The 22,680-nt window shown below is 34.0% G+C and overlaps 1 protein-coding gene across 5 annotated transcripts in view; it reads left to right on the plus strand.

The window, feature by feature from the left end:
- The window catches only part of KIFAP3 (kinesin associated protein 3), a 173,235-nt gene that overhangs the window by 142,136 nt on the left and 8,419 nt on the right, over positions 1-22,680 (plus strand). For 4 of the 5 annotated variants that reach the window (XM_053209388.1, XM_027046391.2, XM_053209387.1 and 1 more), the window contains one exon: positions 94-193. In XM_053209388.1, the coding sequence (XP_053065363.1) occupies positions 94-193 (100 nt within the window). Of the gene's footprint in view, positions 1-93; positions 194-1,503; positions 1,538-22,680 lie in introns of those variants that run through there. The other variant, XM_053209389.1, reaches the window with a different exon arrangement.

The following is a 22,680-nucleotide window of genomic DNA, read 5'->3' on the forward strand; positions in this document are numbered from 1 at the left end:
TATAGGTTATTTTCTTCTGTTGCTTGATAGAATAGTTTCCTTCTTATTCCCTACAAATATGTTTCACTGGTTACCAATTTTCCTTCTTTCTAGATGGATTAATTGCCTCTGAAGGAGCCATAAGTCCAGATTTCTTCAATGATTATCACCTTCAAAATGGAGATGTAGTTGGGCAGCACTCATTTCCTGGCAGGTAAATAGTCATCCAAGAAAAATCTAATATATGGTGCTTCCCTTGTTTTTGAAAGGCTAGAAATCTCTTCACTCCCCATTTCTCTATCTTTTTTCATTAAAGAGGAAAAAGTCCTCAATATTTTCAAGAACATGCTTGTTTTATTTTGAATTAACTTATGAAGTCACATATTTTATATTTAAAAAATGGAGATGGCAGATCTGAAAATAAAAATGCTTCATCATTTTGGAAAATACAGGCTGTCCATTGAAATACTTTTGCCAAATTAATGAACTCGGATTGTTTCCCTAAGTGCTCCCCAAAGCCAGTAAAATACAAGAACACGATTCATGTATTTTAATAATTATTCAAACATCACTTTAAAAGCTGATTAAATTAAAGACTGTTCTTCCCTGCATGGCATTCAAGTAAAATATTTAAGAAATATATGGCATGCCAGTGTTGTTTTACAATTATAATAAAGATTCCCCTGGCAAATATCCTACTTCATTACTGGTATCATAGATTTTTCAGATGTTATCAGAAAGTATGTACATTATTTTCTCCTTCCTATCATTCCTAGAGATGCAATAGTTTGTTGAAATTTCACATTACACTGGTTCTATGAATATTTGGGGTCTTGTTTAAATTATTGATTTAATTTCCTCTTCTAAAATTCTACTTTTCATTAATATCAATTATTTTCTCTTTGAAGGATGTGTTTAATGTATTTTTTTACATGAAAGAATGCAGTTGTGACCAATATGTTATGATTTTTAATGATCACGTATAGTAAGCCATTTTAATCCAATAATTATTACTGCAAGCAATATTGATCATCTGTGTGTAATCTATTTTATGAATATCCATCATATTTACTTTAACCTGCACAGCAATGTTTTAAAGCCAGTATTATTATAGCCATTTTACAATTGAAGAAATCAAGGCTCTAATATTTTAGCTTAAATGACCAACTATCACAGGTAGGGTGGCAGAGGAAAAATTTGAACTCCAGTCTATATGTGTCAAAGCTTATATTCTTTCTGGTAGATCATGATGCCTAATTTGGAAGAAAACACAGCATACTATAGTGACTTTTAAGTGTGTGTGTGTATGTGTGTGTGTGTGTGTGTGTGTGTATGTGTTTTTAACCACAACTCATATTAAGCAATACATTTTATGTTGCAACTTAGTGTACACATATATACACATATATTAATATATACACACACATACATATATATTTGTTTATATACATGTATATACCTATGCCTGTAAGTAAGACAAAAATTTTTAATGATAGTAAGAAGGAATTCTGTTTTAAAATGCAGATTGCAACCAACTATGTGATTTCACAGCTCATTGATGGTTGTGACCCAAAGTTTAAAAGCATGGTGGAAAAACATAGGAGTATTACATGAAATGTGATATAACATTATATACAGTTCAGTATTCTATAGTGGATTTTAAATAAATAATATCACTTCAGAAATAGTTTCATTGGTGACTGGATTGTCATGGTAGGAAACTCCTTGCCTTAGGACATAAAAGTTAAACATATTTAAACATCAGAAAGCATACGGCTTTTGATTGCTTCTGAGGTTTCTGTCTATATTAGCTATAATTATTTCAATAGAGGCTCTGTTTAATCATTGTAACTACTATACTCGATCATGTGACAATTCACTGTAAAAATGTTTTCTGAAACATAATTGGAAAAGGAAGAAATTATTTGGGTATATAATCCTAATTATTTATATTGAAGATTTTTGCTGATAGCATCACAAGATTAATTATGCTGGCATATTTGTTTCAGTATGGCACATATGTGTTTCACTATTTTGTTCACTATGAACAAAAACATTATTTTGGTATCTCCTGCAGATATTGCCAGTCTAAAGAAAGCAGACTGATACTACTCATACATTACTTATTTCAGAAAGACTTGCTTTCATTTTTTTTTACATAATTATATGATTAAGAACCTGAACACTTTCATTAAAATTGAGCAGTCAAAACAGTGAACTTTCTGTGCTCAATTCAGCAAAATCTCTCATTTCTGGTTTTCAAAAATGGTCATTTTATAAAACAATGAAAATTTTTTGAGAGATGGTGGTACGCAGTGAATAAATTATACACTGTTCAAAGATTTCAGGATTTTATTCCTCAATTCTGTTAGTAACTTTTTTAAAACATGACTTCAGAGAATCCTCTTACCTTTGTACCTTCAGTTCCTTTTCAAGGGCAAAAATATTTAAGTAGCTTCTTTTACATCATAAAAGACACAACACAGTAATGTTGGCTTAAAGGATTAGCTAACAAAACTTACTGTAGACTCTTTTTTCAAATCAAAAGAGTGAACTACTTATTTATTATAATCATTTTGACTTGAGAATTGTTTGACCTGTAAAAAGAACTTCTGAGAAAGTTAAGTCTTTCATCTCTTGTCTTTTGTAATTTTTTAGGCCTTAAATCACGTAACTGTATCATTTTCTCTTTTTATTTCCAGAAGAAATAATTTACAATGAATTTCCTCAGTTTTTTAATAGGTAATAGATCAAATAAAAAGGGACTCAGTTGTATCAGCAGAGATACAGAGAAAGTATACAATATAGCCAAATACCCATAGTTGCTTTTTATTTTATTGACCTGCTCTGGAATCATTTACTTTGTTTTATTCAATCATTTTTGGTTGGTTAGGATTCTATCTTAATAGGATTCGTAGGCTCTTCTTTGATAGTAACAAACCATGCATCTTAACTCTGGCTTACTTTTTAATTCTGCAGAGATTTAAGTATTTTAAAGTGCTACATAATTATTCACATATTTTGGCATAATTTTGCTGCATAATGTCCCAGATGTGAAATTTTAAACTAATGGCTACTTTCAGCTTCTGATATCCAATAGGTAAATTTAAAGCCTATTAGATCAAATAACATTGACTTACAATACTACTTTTGAAACTTTTTACTTTAACAAATAGGAATATTTTCAACAAAATAGGAATTTTTTTTAAAAAATGTTAACAGAAGCTATTGGACTCTTGTTCTTCATCACCATTGGAAAGATTCTTGAGAATATGCAGACTTAATGGGCAACATGAAGAATTTGGGTTAACTATGAAAGTGTAATGTCTTGATTGATTTCTGAATGAGAGGAAACGTTACCTATTGGGGGGGGGGGTTCCCTTTAAATCAGGGAAGTTGTCCAGATGACTTATAAATTCTTTCCCTGTTGTTCTTTATCACATGTGTTTGATAAATAAGCACTGTCAAGTTACCTGGAAGAAGAATTGTTTTTTAAGTTTATTTATTTTGAGAGAGAGAGAGAGAGAGAGAGAGAGAGAGAGCAGGAGAAGGGCAGGGAGAGAGGGAGAGAGAGAATCCCAAGCAGGCTTCATGCTGTCAGCGTAGAGCCCTGTGTGGGGCTTGAACTCACAAACCGTGAAATCATGACCTGAGCCGAAATCAAGAGTCGGATGTTTACCCAACTGAGCCACCCAGGCACCCCTGGAAGAAGAATTTTTTTACAGTTAATATAAAAAAATGTGAATTTTTATCTTTATTATTGTTTTTAATGGTTTGAGAACATGAAGCAAAAGCACGCTCTTCAGCCAGTATTCGTGGCTTCTCAGTCTTTGTGGTTTTATATGTTTGTTTCAGTGGGTTCAGGTAAAGTACATGATCCCAAGTTCCTGAAAGACAAAGAATACGTTTCTAATTTGTATGATGCAAAGTTTTTATTTTTTAATTGTTCAAAGAAAAATTCTTCCCTTTATTCCTAAAGTGACAAAGTTTAGTAATAGGACAAATCTGTTAAAATGGGGACACTGAGCCAGATTTGGAAAATCGTTTAAACCATTTAAATTGGTATTTTTCTTAAAATCCAAGTCAGGAGGTCCTTCTTAACCTGAATGCCTACATTTTTGTAATATAGCAAGGCAGTTTAATTGGAAACAGTGAAAATTGTTAAACTCATCTATCCTGTTCTACAGGGGAGACTGAATGTTTGATAAAATAGATACTGGCAGTTGGACAGCAAATCCTGGGTTTTAGACATGTGTCACTATCAGTTTGAACCTTTTGGCGCCAGAATTTCCCAACACTTGGAGGTGATGCAAAATACATTAGGGCTCTCAGGTTAGCTATAGAGTTGCCAATCCCAGAGGGTTAGATGTAAATCTTCCCCCCAAACACATCTGAACTGGTGTTAGAAAGTAAAGTGGAACTTGCTATTGAAGCTAATTAAAAATAATAGGAGTAGGACTAGCTTTTTTCCCCCTTCTATACAATATATCCGTACCATATTTTTGGACCGTTTTTTTTATTATAACTCTTACTTTTCAAGACTAACAAGAACCTCATGTTGAGTATTTTTAAACTGCTTCCAGCTTTTACAAATCAGGTTTTGTTGCAGTAAAAATGGTCCATTTTTCTTTTATAGGAATCCAATTTTCATAAACTGGAAAAAAAATTGCAGAGACTGCTTAGGTTTCCTTGGGGCTTTGAAAAATATTTTTCAGGCCTGGAGTTCTTCTTTGTGGTTGGCACACTGATGTCATTGACTGACCATTTCACTGGAGTCAAAGCCATTATCTGAGCATCTGATTCTCACACTTTCATTTTCTGTACATATTTTAGGTAGCCTGCCTCTTTTACTCCCCTTCTTAGCATACTTTGACATTAACTTTCTGTTCATTATATGTATTATATATTATACATACACATTTTTTTATTCTGTTCTAATTTATTTTTTTCAAACATTAAATCACAGTTGGAATGGCAGTTGCACTTTAAAATCCTCCTGAATAGAACTGACAAATTATTTTTTCAATATATAAAAAAAGATCTTTTATCCACGGTTTTAAATGTATAACTTTTTCCTGAGACAAGGACTCTACACATGTGAAAATTAGGCTAATTTCTTTAGTTCTAAGGCCAGTATGCTCAGCCATTCAGCCAGTTTTTTCACTTGAAAAGAGTAACCTCAAAATGACATGTTCTCAATCTAAAAGGCATTGTGTGGTGTTCACAGAACTACATATTACGCTTAGAACTGAATATCATGAGATTATTTCAAAGCAGTTATTCAAAGGAGGAATCAAATTATTGTCTTTGTTACAACCCTTCACTTGGCTAGTCAGGAAGTTCTTTTCTATTGAGAGGAATGTAAATATGCCTATAAAAATTGATATCAATTTTGAATGATAACCCAAACTCTTCCATTCTAATAAAGTTTTAGTGATCTTCATTATTGAGTAAGTAGTATAGAAAGTATATGGAAGGATCAAAAGAAAATGAAAAGAACCTCCTAGAAGTAGTTCCTTTGATAGACATTGAGACCATCCATTTGTTCAGCAGTATTTTAGGAACTAAATGAATTGGTATATACTTATGAAATCTTTTAAAGATAATCATTAACTAAAATACTGCTTTATTTAGTGTGTTATTAAATTTTTATCAAAAATTATTATAGCTTGGGGCACCTGGGTGGCTCAGTTGGTTGAGTTTCCAACTTCCACTCAGGTCGTGATCTCACAGTTCATGAGTTCTAGCCCCGCATCAGGCTCTGTGCTGACAGCTCAGAGCCTGGAGACTGCTTCGGATTCTGTGTGTGTGTGTGTGTGTGTGTGTGTGTGTGTGTGTGTGTGTGTGTGTCTGTGTGTCTTTGTGTCTCTCTCTCTCTCTCTCTCTCTCTCAAAAATAAATAAGCATTAAAAACGAACTTTAAAAAAATTATTATAGATTATTATTTATAGATTTCTTTTCCTATCAATTTTGCCCAGAGAAGAACATTTATGAGAAGCCTTTAAAAAAACTCCTGACTTTAGTAATTTTTTCCAGATATGGTGGTTACAAAATAAAGCAACCAAATTCCATTTTCACCTATCAATTGCCAAAATTTTTTTAATACTAATTCCCACACATAGAAGCAAAGAAGTACTCTGATACACCTCTGTGGGAATTTAAATGGATAAAACCTTTGTGGAATGCATTTGGTAATCAAGAACAAGATCCTTACATTGTTCACTTCCTTTAGCTCTGTGATTTCATTTCTAACAATTTATCCTTAATGAATCAATAAAAAACAAACACTAGATAAATGAACTGTTAAAAAAAATAAGTGATTGGGGTGCCTGGGGGGCTGTCAGTTAAGCATCTGACTTTGTCTCAGGTCAGGATCAATCTCATGGTTTGTGGGTTTGAGCCCTGTGTCAGACTCTGTGGTGTCAGCTCAGAGCCTGGAGCCTGCTTCAGATTCTGTGTCCCCCTCTCTTTCTCTCTCTCTCTCTCTCAAAAGTAAATAAACATTAAAAAAAAATCCTTTTAAAGTGAGTGTGTGTCAAAGAAAATAAATACACTGAGTTTAGTGAGTGTAGTGTACACCTATCTAATTGTGGAGTGAATGTTATTTTTAGCAGCTGCTTTTGTGTCACATGATATTATCCATATATTAGATTATATTACTCCAGGGTTCTGATTTAAGAGCATAAATATGAAGGGGGCGCCTGGGTGGCTGTCGGTTAAGCGTCCGACTTCTGCTCAGGTCATGGTCTCCTAGATTGTGGGTTTGAGCCCCGCATCGGGCTCTGTGCTGATGGCTCGGAGCCTGGAGCCTGCGTCGGATTCTCTGTCTCCTTCTCTCTCTGCCCCTCTCCTGTTCGTGCTCTGTTTGTCTCTCTCTCAAAAACAAACAAACATTAAAAATTTTTTAAAAAGCATAAATATAAAGGTCAAAATAGGTAAAAGCAGATCCATTTAGCAATAGATAATCACTTTACATTAAATTCTCCACTTTTTAAAGAATTGACCACAGAGACCTTTTCGTTTGGTTTTTCCTTATAGAAAATTCTGTTTAAAAAAATGTTATTTACCTATAATGTTTTGGTAGCATAAAAGTGAGTATACTACTGCCACATCTATGATTTCTAGTAGTGAAAGTTGACGGTATTTTTGGAGTATTTGGTCATTCTATTTATATTCAGTTGCATGTATAAAACATGACAATAGACTCACTGATTTAATCTTAATATGTAAACATATTTTCATTTTAAGACAAGCCTATTATTAAAGAATGTATAACATTAAAAAACAATAACTTACTAAATGCTTTGTATATACAAGGCACTATTATACCTTTTATCGACTCTGTTCTTGGCATACACATTTGTATAGGTCCCTAATATTTGTTCTTAGCTGTATCTAGTTTGAGATATTTGCAAGAGTTGCTTCTCAGTTTAAATGCAATTATGTTAAATCATAATTAAAACAGTTAGAGGAGAACTTCTTTATAGAAGCCAGTGGGGTTGGGTAACAGACAATATTCTATTTAGTTTTGAAAGTTGCTCTGTTTCAGGGTGTATTATTGGGTCTAAAAATATCTAGATCTGTGCAAATTTTTATTATAATTGTATTAAGTTACCCAAATAGCATTGTTTTTAATATATGTAAGCATGTATTTCAAGATTAGTAATCAGTGCTATACCTAGTCATTTTAAGTTCTTCCTCCTTTCGCCAATATTAACCAAACAGAAATGTATGGTAAAACTTCTTAAACCATTTATAAGAAATAACACTATGTGACAGGTAAAATTATATCTAAGGTAATGAAATTTTACTCTTAAGCTTGTGGAATGGTGAAAACAGGAGAACACAAGATGCAATAGCTGTGTAACACAGTTCTGATGGGAACGTTAAGTCAATGCAAATAAGTGACTTTTACACTATGAGACTCGGGCTGTAACATAATTTGTATTACACTAAATTGCACTTTTCTTTTTAAATACATAGCCATTCTGCCAGTATATTTTTTTATTTCAGGAGGTGACATGTCTTAGGAGCCTTCTAAAAGTTTCAAGGAAAAATGTTTAAGGCTTTTTTTTTTTTTGGTCTAAATCAGAGTGTACAAAAAATAGTAACTTGCACTTATGTATATATCATCGTGTATTTCATTTGATCATTGTGTGAAGTAGATAAGGGAAAGAGTAGTCCTGTCTCTATTTTAACAAAAGTAGAAATGAAGGCTTAGAGATTTTTAAGGGAGTAGTCCAAAATAGTGAAGCCTTTACTATTATACCAGTATGGCCTCCAAAAGGCAGGCAGATTTATTAGTCTAACAGTGAACTGTGCTTTATAGTATCTTAGAGTAAATGTTATTAAAATTCGGAGTAAGATATGTAGTTTCCGCTGTGCAGCACAACATTGTTTACCTACTTTGCTTTCATATATTTCACATAGTTTGTTGCAAACTGATGCTTCAGATTGCTTGGAGGCAAGTTGCTAAAAATGTATGAACACATTAAGTAATTAATTACTTAAGTAATTAATAGTGAACTAATAAGTAATTTAACTACTGTTAAATTCTCTTAAGTACTTCTTAGTTCATTAAGTTCTCCACAGAATAAAGAAAAATAAAAACAAAACAAAATAAAAGTTCTCCACAGAATCCAATCATATAAAAAATGAGGATGAAATGAGCAAAATAATCTGTCTCTAAGGGTTAATATCTCGTGCAAATCATTTATTTAGCTAATTAATGTACATGTTTATATACATGATGCTGTTGTTTTGAATCCTCATATGTTAGTCTTAATTGTCTTATTTGTTTAGACATTTTATAGAGACAACAGTCTTCCTAGCCTTAAACAAAGGCTTATTCTGCTGCTGGGACACTAATGATTTGCATTTCCCAAGGAGAATTGAATTAGGTTTTATTAGTAAATTGGGCCTATAACTTTTAAGGCCAGATTTTTATTAGATTATCACACATCAGCATTAGCAAATTGTAAACTTTACTGAAATATAGAAATACAAGCCAAAATTCAAGGCTTAGAATCCTGGAAACTTGGGAAGATGTTTTATCCTAGAGAAATTATACTCCTGACTTGTGAAAATATTTTAAGTGATTTACTTTCGTTTGGAAATTTAGAAGCAAGAGAAGAAGTTGGCAACAAAACTGCTCTCGTTAAGTTTGTGGTAATTTTCAGTCTGGTGATCTGAGCAATACGTGTTAGCTGTATATAAGGCCCAAAGATGCACCAAATGAAAACGAAATTTACTGTCACTTTATTAGGACTTTTATTTAGAAGAAATGCAGCATAACTGAGTCTATAAATAAAAAAAGTAATCGGACTACGACTGGATCCTATAAAAATGTTAACACATCAATTATGGTGTAGCTTTGTACTAGAAGAAATGACATGGAAGTTAATCCAGTCGTGGCCGGGAAGTTAATTATATCACCACCTTTTAAGAAGGATTATCTAGTGCTAAAGTTTATACATTTTCATATGTATTAATTGTATTTCTTTGACTATACAAATATATAAAAATTAGTTGTAAATTTAAATGTAAAGAAAATAGGAAGTCCATAAGCAAAGATGACTGCTTTTGTGACATGTTTGACCTGTGAACAATGCACTTATTTAAAAAAAAAAAAAAAAAGTGTTTTTTTTTAAGGGAATAGGATGTAAATTGCCATTATAAAGCCTTGCTTATTGACATTCTAATGAGAATAACAAAACCGTAAGCAATTTGTTTGATAAACACAACCACTCCCTCCAAAAAAATAAGAGAGGAAAACACATCATGTCTTTTATTTCCTGTAAATCTGGATTTGGTGATATTGAGTTTACTCCTCAACTCAGAGATACTCTCTAATTTAAAATTGATTTATTGTAACCCATCTGTGTTTTGATTGATTCAACCATGTGATTTAAGTATTTATGAACAATTGTTAAAAAAAATTCCTTAGGTTAGAAATGTTAAACCAAATATTTTTATTTGTTTTAAAAAACATGAAATCTAGAGCCTATAGGTTTTTAAACGTAATATTAATTAATTCCCATATTTTCCATATTGCCCATAGTCCTTCCAGATGTGCTGTTACAAATAGCTCACCCCTCAGATATGAGCCATATGGGTTCTGTAAACTGATTTGCACTTATTTTGAATAGGAATTGTATAGATTGCAGATGAATTATTAAACTATATTTATAATTGCCAAATAAATCTAAGAGCAAAATATTAAACTGTAGTAAATGAGAAAAGAATGTGCAAATGAAGACCTGCCTGCTTTAATAAGTTGAGTGGGTTACCTTCTCAATTTCACCAAAAGAAAAGAGTTGCCTTTTTTTTTTTTTTTTTTTTTTGGTTATTGTGTTTAAAAAAAAAAAAGGTCTATAAAACTGCTTACAGAAGTATCTAAGACAAAAACAAGGAAATATAATGTTCTAAACTCAGCCGGTCCAAACCACTTGAGCTGCTATGACAGCTCATAAAACTGAGAGTAGTTTTTAACTGGGCTCTGTTTTACATTGCCAAAGTGAATTTTCCTTGCAGGAAGTAGCCAGAGGGTTTATTTAGTTTCCAGTCCATGGCTTTGATCTTTCTGTACTGTCACATCTCGGGTTACATAGCCCTTTTTCACTGCAGTAAATCTGCAACAGTTAATGAGAATAAAATTTCCTCCTTCTTACTGATCGCATGCTGTTAAATGCCAAACCACAGCCAACTGCATATTTGCAAAATTTTAGCTACAATGTATGAAAACAGTACAATCAATTTAATCTTGTTGTCTTTGTAATTCATTTTATTGGGCTTTCTTCCTTTTTAAGTGACCTACTTTATCAAGTAAGTGGTTCCAAAGCCAAACCTGGGAGGAAGGTTTAGAATGTTTAATAAACTGAGAGGAGAAATTTCGGTGTGTGTGTGTTGGGGAGGAGGGGTGAAGCGGTGAGTGCACGTGGATCTGTACCACCGTTAAGATTCAAATTGGGTCTACTTTAATGCTTTCGAAAGACCAAGCCTCTTTTTCTCCTCAAATAACAAGCTGGTTTATTATTACTTTGATTATGTTGTATATTCTGTTTCAACATAAATTTGTACCTAATGAGTTTATTTAATAGGTTAGAACATTGTTTTTCACTTTTGATTGCATACATTTCTTTTGAGTCTATAGTACTTAATGGAATTTAAAGGATTTCAAAAACTTTGATCCCTACATTATAAGAGCTGTCCTTAAAGTAAAAATAACATTGTTACCAGCATCTGCTGAACCATCTCATCAAATGGGTCCTTACACATACTGGTGATATATAAATATCTGTTGAATGAACCAATGGAAATTAAAAATCACATAAAGCAAGCTGAATTTTGTACATTATTAAATACATATATCTTCATACTGAAGTACAAGAAAATCTTACATTTTTTATTTTTCATTTTTGGCTACAGTGAAATCTCTCAGTTGAGGCATTATTTGATTCAGTTAATCTATGTTAAATTTATTTCACTCACACCTTTAATCTTCAGTCTTGTTTTGTAGTTGGCAACTGGAACTTACAGCTCAAGAAATTCACACTTAGAGGCCATTTTAGATGATAGCCATTGATATATGTACTTTATTAATATTATGTATTTATATAGGTCATATATATATATATATTATAAAATTAAATATAAAAGAAAGCTGGTTTTAGTTCCTCATCATTGAAGTCACAGGACTTCCACTTTCACAGGACAAGGTATTTCTAGTCTCATAAAAATCAAAATGTTGGGATAAATCAATAGTGTGTAACATCCATTCATTGATTTACATAACTCTCAAAAAAACAATGACTAAAAATGTATTGAAACTCAGAATATTTCTAAATTGGAGGCAGTAAAGTCACATCTCCCGATAAAACCGAGAGAGGACCCACTTTTGGAACAGTACCAGTTGTTAGATACCACAGTAAGAAAGGAGGGTTGGAGGGGCGCCTGGGTGGCTCAGTCAGGTGAGCATCCAACTTTGGCTCAGGTCATGATCTCACAGCTCGTGAGCCCGAGCCCCACGTCAGGCTCTGTGCTGACAGCTCAGAGCCTGGAGCCTGCTTCAGGGTCTGTGCCTCCCTTTCTCTCTGCCCCAACCCACTTGCATTCTGTCTCTGTCTCTCTCAAAAATGAGTAAACATTAAAAAAAAATTAAAAAAAAAAAAGGGTTGGAAAGGAGTGGTTTGAAAATTTTAAGAGAGGTGCCTTACTGCCCAAGGCCTTTTTCAGCAGGTGTTAAATATAAGGTAGAAATGTTGAACTTTAAAATTTTAGTTCTCTTAAAATTATTATGTTTTCAAATAAGCCTATCTAGGTGTACTTTCACTGTAACATCATAGTTTGCATGTGAAAAAAATGAGGCTAAAACAAAATTTTAGACTCTATCTGTGGGGAACACTGTTCTATAGTTTGTTTCTTTGTTTTTCTACAACTTTAATTCTGTATCAGACCATTAGTCCGTAAGCCCCCCAAAATTCTGGATTTGAAAGTCCACAGAAAATTTCTGCACAAAATAAACATTTTTTTTTCAGTTTTTGTTGTTCTTTAAAAAAAATTAAAACCTAGGGACGCCTGCGTGGCTGAATCCATTGAGCGTCTGACTCTTGATTTAGGCTCAAGTCATGATCTCGTGATTGATTCCTCGGTTTGAGCCCTGCATTGAGCTCTGTGTTGACAGTGTAGAACTTGCTTGGGATTCTCTCTCTCCTCCCCTGTCTCTCTGTTCCTCCCCCACTGATGCTTTCTCTCTCAAAATAAATAAATAAACTTAACAAAAAATTTTTTTAATAAAATAAAAATCTTAAAGTGAAGCTGCCCACAAAAGTTTGTTTCTGGAACATGAATAGTCAAGTCCAGTTTTAAATGAAATTATTGGAAAGGAATAGAAACAATGCAGGCTTCAATACCATATAGACTTCATCTTTATTCTAATTGTATTGTTTGGAAAGTTATTTTCTAAAATGATTTTGCATCTGTCTGCAGTCAGATATGTTGATTAATAATTATGATATGTATTGAAATATATTTGCTGAGTGCCAGGCAATATGCCAGTTGCTGTTTATTACATTCCTTATCTAATTTCATCTTAACAGCTCAGGGAAGAAGACATTATTATTAAGGAAACCAAAGCTTATCAGGTTAAGCAACTTGCCCACAGGTAATCATTCCACCACCTAATCTCTTCTCTTACTTTTACCCATCTTTCTCTCTTCCCTTCTGCTAGAATGAAGGAAATGTCCTTTTTTTTCCAAAGTCCAGTCGGTTCATTTTGCTCCGAATTCCATCCCTTCTTGCCTTCTCAAGGACTTCTTATTATTTTCATCATTTTTCATGACTTTTCATCATTATTTTCCCTTCTTCTGGATCATTCCTGTCAGCTTACAAACATAATCTGGAATCCCCCTCGTTAAATTCTCTTGGGCCCCACAGCACACTTCAACTACTGCTCATGTCCCACTTCTCTTCATAGAATACTCCTCAAAAGACTCCCATGTACTCTTCAGTTTCTCCAGCCTAGTCAGAATCATCGGTAATCTTCATGTTGCCAAATCCAGTGGACCTTTCTCATCTTTTTTAAATTTTTTTTTCCAACGTTTTTTTTTTTTTATTTATTTTTGGGACAGAGAGAGACAGAGCATGAACGGGGGAGGGGCCGAGAGAGAGGGAGACACAGAATCGGAAACAGGCTCCAGGCTCCGAGCCATCAGCCCAGAGCCTGACGCAGGGCTCGAACTCACGGACCGCGAGATCGTGACCTGGCTGAAGTCGGACGCTCAACCGACTGCGCCACCCAGGCGCCCCATCTCATCTTTAACCCAGCAGCATTCGGCACAGATGTCCGGGCCCTGCTTTTTGAATCTCCCTTCTTTCATCTCAAAATACCCCATTTTTCTGATTTTCCTCTAAACACTTCTCCATTCCTTCCCAGTGTTCTGTGCTGTATATTCCTCCTCCCTTTCCCTTTAAACACTGGTTACTTCAGGGCTTCGGCCCTGTTCTCTAACAACACCCTTTTGGAGAGCCCTCTCTTCTACCTACATCCACTACCTAAAGGATTTCATCCAGATTCCATGGCCTTAAATCTGATCTTAGCTTAAATATTTATCTGAGACCTTTCCTCTGAGCACCCACCATTCCTGTCCCTGTTTAACATACCCAATTGAATGTTTACTAAGATGATCAAACATAAGTTTTGATTTTCTCCATGCAAATAGGTCCCTCCCCTAATCTTCATCTCAGTGAGTGTCACCATCATTCAGTAGGTCAAGGCATAGACTTGGGAGTCTTTCCTGATTCCTTCCTTTTCCTCATATATTCCTTCCTCAGAGAGTCTTTTTCCGACAAAACTGTCAAAAGTAGCACCTTCTCCCCGATCCTGTCCTTACTGTCGGTTTTAGCACCCTAATCATCTATTTGTTGTTCCCTTGTTCATCTCCCTCCTTCCACAAGAATGTCGTCTCCAGAAGACCAAGAACTTAGACTTTCTTATTCAAAGTAGCATCTACAGTGCCTGGCATACACTAGCTTCTCAGTACATATTTGTTTAATAAATGAGTTATAAGGGTCAGAGCCATTAGTTTAAACACATATATGTCTTGCTCCATTTCCCATGCTGTATTTTACTTTCAGTGTTGTTTTGTTACAGTGTCTTAGTTTTATATTTATTCTTTACTTTTTCAGTATTCTTTCAAATGTGCAATGTATTAAATATGCAATCAAAATATATTATGTGCTTGTATTATAAAATTTGGGATAGGAACCCATGCTATATGGGAAAATTCTATATAGGATAAAAAACTGTCTTCTGAATTGCAGTATTTTATAGATAAAGATACTTGCCTTTGTAGTTAAGACTGAATTAAGAAATTCTCAGTTCACATATATTATACTACATATCTGTTTGAATCTACTAAGAAGTACTCCTCTCTACTGACTGTAAGCATTCTGTACCATAAAAAAGTGTTAATGCCAAAAGAAACTTTAACATCCCAGTATTACAAGTTTTGCATTAGTTTTCATTACCAAATAGCTTATGTTCTATTAGAAATAAATTTTATGTTATACTTAAAATGAATAAAGGTTTTCTTTGATCTTGTTTCATTCCTATTACTGGGTCTTAATAAAAATGACCTGTTAGCAGTCAGTAAATCAGAAGTATAACATGTTGGAGGTTATTTTGTTATTTCCAAACGATACCTTTAACTTTTACTTGAATTAAAGACATTTAATGAAATTAGCTTTATAATGATAAATGAAATCAACTTTATAGAGTATAAAATAAAGATACAATCAAGGTAAGGATGTGCATTAACTGTTTTAATACTTAAATTTTCCTATACTCAGTAACCTTTTTGATTGACGAGCACTGGCTAGTTTCTACGGATAAAGAGATCAAAATCACTTCCCTTTGAGAAGCTTATAGTTCAGGGTTAAAATATAATTTTTTGAGATAACTTACATTATCCTATTTATTATTCTTTATATCAACTTTCTTTTTTTTTGAAAACTTTTAAGGGTAATAAGAGGCTTAGAAAAGGAATTAAGGAATTAATACTAAGTACGCTGTCAGTATTTGGACATGGTTGGTCTAATACATGTTCCTGCCCATTTAAAAAAAACATGAGAGAGAGAGAGGCAGGGGGGAATGGTAGAGAGAGGGGGAGAGAATCCTAAGCAGGCTCCGTGCAGTCAGCACAGAGCCTGACACCGGGCTCCATCCTACGACCCGAAATGTGAGATCCTGACCCGAGCCAGAGTCAAGAGTCGGCCACTTAACAGACTGAGCCAGCCAGGGGTGCCCCATTCCTGTATATGTACATTTCTGTACATATATGTATTATACATTTCTGAATTGTCCTTAATCTTTAGAGGACACAATCTTTAGAAAAGAATGCCACTCTACCTTAATAAACAGTTTTTTAAGAGTATGCTATTTAGAATATTGCAGTTTCTTAACTTCCATTACAAAAGTATGCCTTTAGAAATTTTTTAAGGAAAAAAATCCGATAATCTGATGATGTTTTATGTCAATTATATCTCGAAGCTGGAGAAAAGTAAAATTTTAAAAAATGTTAAAGATACTGTGAAGAATTTTCTTAGATAACAAAGTAAATAGAGTGATAGATTCAGATTTTTTGCATTTTAAGCTAAGCATTGCAATACTTGACAAAGAATCACATTATTATTGAAATATAGCCCCTGAATTATATAGACTGTTTAATAAAACATTATACTTTGATGGTCTGGTAATTCCGTAGAATTTAGTTACTTCATTAGAACAATAAGTACTTTGGAAAGATTAGTCCAGACAGCAGCTTGTTGTGGCTTTGTAATAGAGACAATGCCTCTTTACAAACACATCAGTGTCCTACAAAACATACTTTGAATAATTGTGTGATTTGAGGAAAGGCATTGTATCAGAGTTTGATGTGAATGTTGATTTCTGATGCCACCTATCTCTACTCTTACTGAATAGAAACCTTTCCTCTTACATAGTAGGTAGGTGGGCAGGTAGGTAGGCAGATAGCTGTTCCCAAGGGAATACATGACCCTACATTTTAGTCTTTGATTTACACTGATATCATAGCTATTGATGAATTCTCAAAGCTTTTAACTGAAAGAGTTTCAGGTTACACACGATTTGTTTCAGGTTTTCTCATTAAATAAAAAAAGACAATAAACCTCCATTGGTAGTTGTTTGGAAATGGAAGAGATGTCTGGAATTAAGGGGATTGATTATGTACTATTATCCTGTAGATTATAATTCTGTAAGGATTTTAGGCCAACATGCAGTCTTTAAGTAGTAGCCCAGACCACTTAGTAATTTTATAACTGCTTAGTGCCTCTAGCAAATAAATAGAACTCAGACCTACTTCAGAGAGACAAATGGGACGGTCTGTAATAAAATCAATTTTCTTTTTAAAAATTTTTTTTAATGTTTATTTTTGAGAGAGAGACAGAGCACAAGGAGGGGAGGAGCAGAAAGAGGAGACACAGAATCCCAAGCAGGCTCCAGGCTCCGAGCTGTCAGCACAGAGCCCAATGTGGAGCTCCAACACACGTACTGTGAGATCATGACCTAAGCTGAAGTCGAACGCTTAACCAACTAAGCCACCCAGGCACCCCTGTAATAAAATCAATTTTCAAATGTTACTTTGTTTTTATATTTGAGAAAAAATGATTGGTAATTTTCTAAAATGTATACATCTATTTAACTGTTAATTCTTAGTGAATTTAAAATCTGTGTATGTCTATGTTGGTTTTCATGTAAAAGTTATACCTTTCTACAGTCTCATTTCAGACTGGAGAGGTACGATCAACAAATTATTTCTTACTCCCTTTGATTGAGTTAAATATTATAAAATAATTAGTCCTTTGAATAGACTTATAAACAGGAGCATAATTAATGATTTCCTGAATATCTTCTCTTTTGTGAACATATATCTGCATTCTGTTTCAAGTAATATCTAAAGTTTATCTAAAGTTGATACATCCCATTTTTTCAGAAATTCTTTCCATATCAGGTTCTTCCAGCTAAAAAGAAAGCACCTTGGCCTGTCAGAAATTAAAAGGCAATACAATCTTAAAAAGGAATCCAGATTTGTGTGGACAGTATCACGTGGCTAATTTAGAGCCCCTCAAATGTGAAAGGATGGGAGGAGTCTTCTATGAACATAGTTAGGCAAGTAAATTTTTAAGTTGCAACTGTAACCTAAAACTTACATCTTTTCAAATTGATACAAGAAACCCCATAAAACTATATTTACATGGGTGTTCAAACTTCATGCTAGGATCTTTTTTGAAGTGGTTAAAAAAAAACTCACAGGAATTCTTAAAAGTCTCAAAAAGTTGTGTTTTTTTTTTTAAAGTTCTCTGGGTTTTAAGGACTCTATAAATATTGGACTATTGTAATTCAACTTGTTCTCTGTATACACTAAGGGGAAAAAAGAAACGATTAAACTTTCTTACAGTTGCATCTTGCCTTTTTCCCCTCAAGTCTTGGGGTGGGGGGTACTGTTTGCCATCAGCAAGTGGGCACCATAGTCATTTTAAATAAGTCAGTTTGTAATCTTTCCTTGTCCTGCATACTTGAAAAACCTAATCTAGCTATACCTATATGCTAGTTTGAAATACTGCCTAAAACTCTATACTGCCTATAATCTCAAAAATGTACAGTCAGTGCATTACTGTGTCCCTGAAGATTTCTCCTGATAGTTGCCCAGCTTTGCTTATAAGTCCCAGATTGTCGGGCTGGCACAACCCCAAGATAATGAACATCACGGAATGAAAATACCCTATCCTAGACACGTCCGTGACCTGTGCCCTTTTCTAACAGCAGTAAACCTGAGTACAGAAATGTATGCAGTTTGGGAAGTGATGATTTGTGTGGAATAACTAAAAACCTTACCCTTGATTTACTGCTTTCAAAATAAACTCACTGAATATAAAATACGGTAGAAAAGCATGCAGAGAGACATTCGCGGTATTTTCATCCCAACATGTGTTGTATCATTTGCATCAATCATGATATAGAATCTGAAGGGTTTTGCTTGAATAACCTTATTTATACAAGCAGTCGAGTCTCACTATGGTAAAAGGAAGATATGATTGGCCTTGGCATTATTTTAGTGCAATAACAATTAGTTGCCTACGTATAGGCATAAATCTCTATGAATTATGTAACAGCCCTATAAAAGCAAACGGAAAGCATGTGTAAGAAGCATGCCAAATATGATCGAGTGTCTTTTAACTGTCTAGGTCATGTGGCAGGAGCCAGAATTTCATAAGTATTTTTAGGGAAGGCTCTATCATTTTCATATGTCATAACAATAACAACACCAAATATATAATCTCTTAACTGTTCTTATAAGAGACTTGGACGTATAATAATCTCAAGGCAGATGTTAAAAGGGATAGCCATTATTCGTACTTTACAAGAAGAAATTATGACAGTTACAAATATAGGCTGAAACAAGTTATATCAGTAGAAGCAGAAAACATATCCAGATATTCTGGGTTTGAGGTCATTGCACCCCAGTAACTTTAATAAAATTCAGGAGTTGTTGATAAGTTTATACTTAAGTTAGTTTTGCTAATAAATATACTTTCCATTTCTTAAGGGAGAAAAAATGCCCTTGTACATCAGTGATTTAAAAAAAAAAGTATCATGTTTTCTTATGTTGCTTTGAAAATAACTTTAATTTAAATATGGCAATAGGGTACAAGTCAGAAAAGTAATTGTTAGAATCGTATACATTCCAGTCTACACTGAATTAATTTGCTTGGTATCATTGCAGCATGTGCCCAAATTGTGCTGGCCCCGTTCTGTGAAGATGGTATAGAAATACCTGGCTGTATCATCAGAACTCTACAATCTGGTTGAACAGAGTGATTTAAATCAGTCCATATCTTGACAGTCATCTTACAGTTAGCCTTAGACATAAACAGAAAATGATTTTGGGTTTTTTATTTTTTTACAGACCCATGACATAACAAACATATTCTCAAGGACAAGAGAGTTTATAAAAACTTAAGAGTAGAGATTTACTTTAGTACCTGTTTTTCTAGTGCTAAATACAATGTTGGTATATTATATAGTATACTGAGATTTTAAATGCTCTAGAGGACACTAAATAGCTATGAAATATTTATCTGACCTGTAGTGATTCCTGACTTAGTGGCTGAAAGTATTTATGTAACAGTGTCCAACATAGATGTTTTAAAATATCACAATGTAAGGCAATGTCTTTTGTTGTATATTTAATATTATAAACCTATTTTGGATCAAATTTTCACACTTCCATGCTTAGCTATTTAAAAATACACACTTTTGGGCACCTGGGTGGCTCAGTCAGTTAAGCGTCCGACTTCGGCCCAGGTCATGATTTCATGGTTTGTGAGTTTGAGCCCCATGTCAGGCTCTGGGCTGACAGCTCAGAGCCTGGAGCCTGCTTCAGATTCTGTGTCTCCCTCTCTCTCTGCCCTTCCCTGCTTGTGCGCACGCTCTCTCTCTCTCTCTCTCTCTCTCAAAAATAAACATTAAAAAAATAATAAAAATACACACTTTTAATTTGTCTAAACATAGTTTCTATTATATATATACTCGTGCCCTCAATTTTAGAAAAATGTCACTTGGTTTGATTTTAGGTACAAAAAAAAGTCTTTACTTATCAACCACCATTTGATTTTTATTAGCCTAAAAATTATTGAGACAAACGAATAAGTAGAGTATGACATATATTGGAAACTTTACATTAAGCTTCGTATATTTGATAAGATTTTTGAGATTGGTTTTTTTTACAACACTTATCTACCTCTTATGTAAGGTAGTAAAAGAAAGTGAAAAGGTTTAAAGTATATCAAAATATCCCCAAACTGTATTATTTATTTGAGGATTTGAGAGACAAGGTATTAACAGAAGCTTAACATTAATTTTTCATTTATGAGAGAGTGATCTGTAGCACGCATGTTAGATAGCCCTGTTTACTCTGATTGTGTCCATATGTCGGATTTCTGTCTGTTTCATAAAGAAAGATGGGGAGTTCATATAGCCCATTTTACATAGTACTCATGATAATTTTAGGTTCTATTCTGTATCTTGAACTTGTTCGTTTTGATAGTGCATTATCACTTTAAGATTCTGGATTGTGCTTAAATTACAGTAACCGAAGGTCATTATTCATATTTTTGCTGGGCTGAAAAGTTTTGAGTACTAGCATTAACGTTTGAATTATGCTCAAGGTCTTAGACTTTGCGGCATGTTTAGTTTCTTTTCATTTCTTATTAGTATTTTTCAGTGCTTAATAGTCTCCTGCTCTCACCTCCAACAAGAACTTCTCTCTGTTCAACATCAGAAACATTTTCCTATTTGGCATGTGCTTTCTAGTTCCCCAAGCAGTATAAGCAAATTGGAAAGTTCAGCTGTCATTCTTGGAAGGTCATAGATCACACTAGCAGCCTGAGTAATCCAAGAGGTTTTAAGTATCACAGCATTTAGTTTAAAGTGAAATTTGCTCTGACAGGGCTGGCAGACCAATAGGAAAAAGAAATATTTGTGCTTGGAGAAGTGCGTATGTAGAGACCAAGAGTATAACTGATGGCTGGAAGTGATTTCAGTCTAAAAAAACAAATCATTAAGAGAGTGCATAGGGGTAAAATACACAGTTCATATTTTAAAGAGTCTCAAAATGAACCAGCAACTAAGGTTAGCATTACATAGTAATTAGCTGTGGTGTTCAGGCTTTAACTCACTCAGTACCAGACAATATGGTTAAACTATCGCTGCGAAAACATTGCTACTTATGTTATATTCACTACTTTAAGCCTACAGCAGTAATTTTTGTACCTTAAAAAACCAAGGTATTATGACAGATTATATAAATGTTGAACCAGTAACAGACAAACAATTATTCAAAGGAGGTGCTAATGACTCGGTTTATTGACCTAGGGGTTACTTAAGCAGCTCAGTGGGTTCCCTGAACATTTGGTGTTATGAAATGAGGTACTGCTTGATAGTGTAGAACTGACAATTTCAAGAAGTCCTTGCACTTAATTGAAGAACAAGTTAAAGATGACTAGAATGGCATACTTCCCCTAAAAGATTATTGTTAAAAGTTCAAGACCATTATAGGTTTGAGTAAATACTCACTTCAGCTTGATAATCACATTTGACAGCTGCCATGAGGCACCTATGAGAGTATTTTTCCTGTTAATTGCTACAAATAAGGAAAAAGAAAATATCTTCTCATAGCTCCAGTTATTTCTTTCAAGTCATTGTTCTCTTCAAGCGGGCCAATTCTGAGTCACAGGAATACAAGGTTGATAAATTCTTTTCTCGAGTGTGCAGAGCAGATAAGGAGTAAAGTGGAAGGGACTTCCAGCAAGATGGTAGACCCGGCTAAGTTAGAAGGCGCCCCCATATAGGTATATTAAAAAGGTGGATTAAATGTTAACAAAAATTTACAATTCACAGCCAAATTCACAAAGATAGGACACACACACACACACACACACACACACACACAAAATAACCACGCATGAGAATAATGATGAACTCGGTATAGGTTATATAGTAAAGGAAAATGAAACTGAATTCCTGTATAAGGCCTGGAACTTCAATGGGCTGCCTTTTTCTCATCATTTGAAAAAAGGACTAGATGGTTGTAATTCACCAGCCTAGAGAAATGGCCAAAACTTATCTTCTGCCCCAAGGCCCTAGGAGGAGAGTTACCCAGGAGAAAGAAATCACAAGCTTTCTCCATGAGCGTGTGTGGGTTCAGAATTTATACTATTCATCCAATTTAGTGAACCCCAAATCAAGTAATTTTCATTAAAAATGTTTTCAGGACAGTGGAACCCCCTGGAGCCTCAATGTATTATAAACAAATACAGAACCTCTCTATAATAATATTTTCAAGTTCAAGGACTAACAGACAGGCAAAAGCAAATGAATGAATAAAGGCAACTTGAAATTGAACACAATAAAAAAATTGCAAAGCTCATGAAGAAAAGTATTGTCACAAAGGAGAATTGTCAGGCATAACAGTAAGAGAGTTAGGATGCCCAGGAACTAGAATTAATAGAAGACTCTCAATTAGACCATAACATTTTTAAAAAGACAAAGGAATTTAGAAAATTAGTGCAATGTCATAATATGAAAAAGTGCCAACTATAACGTCTCAACATAAAAAATGCAAT

The sequence above is a fragment of the Acinonyx jubatus genome, chromosome E4 (genome assembly GCF_027475565.1).
Source record: "Acinonyx jubatus isolate Ajub_Pintada_27869175 chromosome E4, VMU_Ajub_asm_v1.0, whole genome shotgun sequence".
Classification (NCBI taxonomy): Eukaryota; Metazoa; Chordata; class Mammalia; order Carnivora; family Felidae; genus Acinonyx; species Acinonyx jubatus.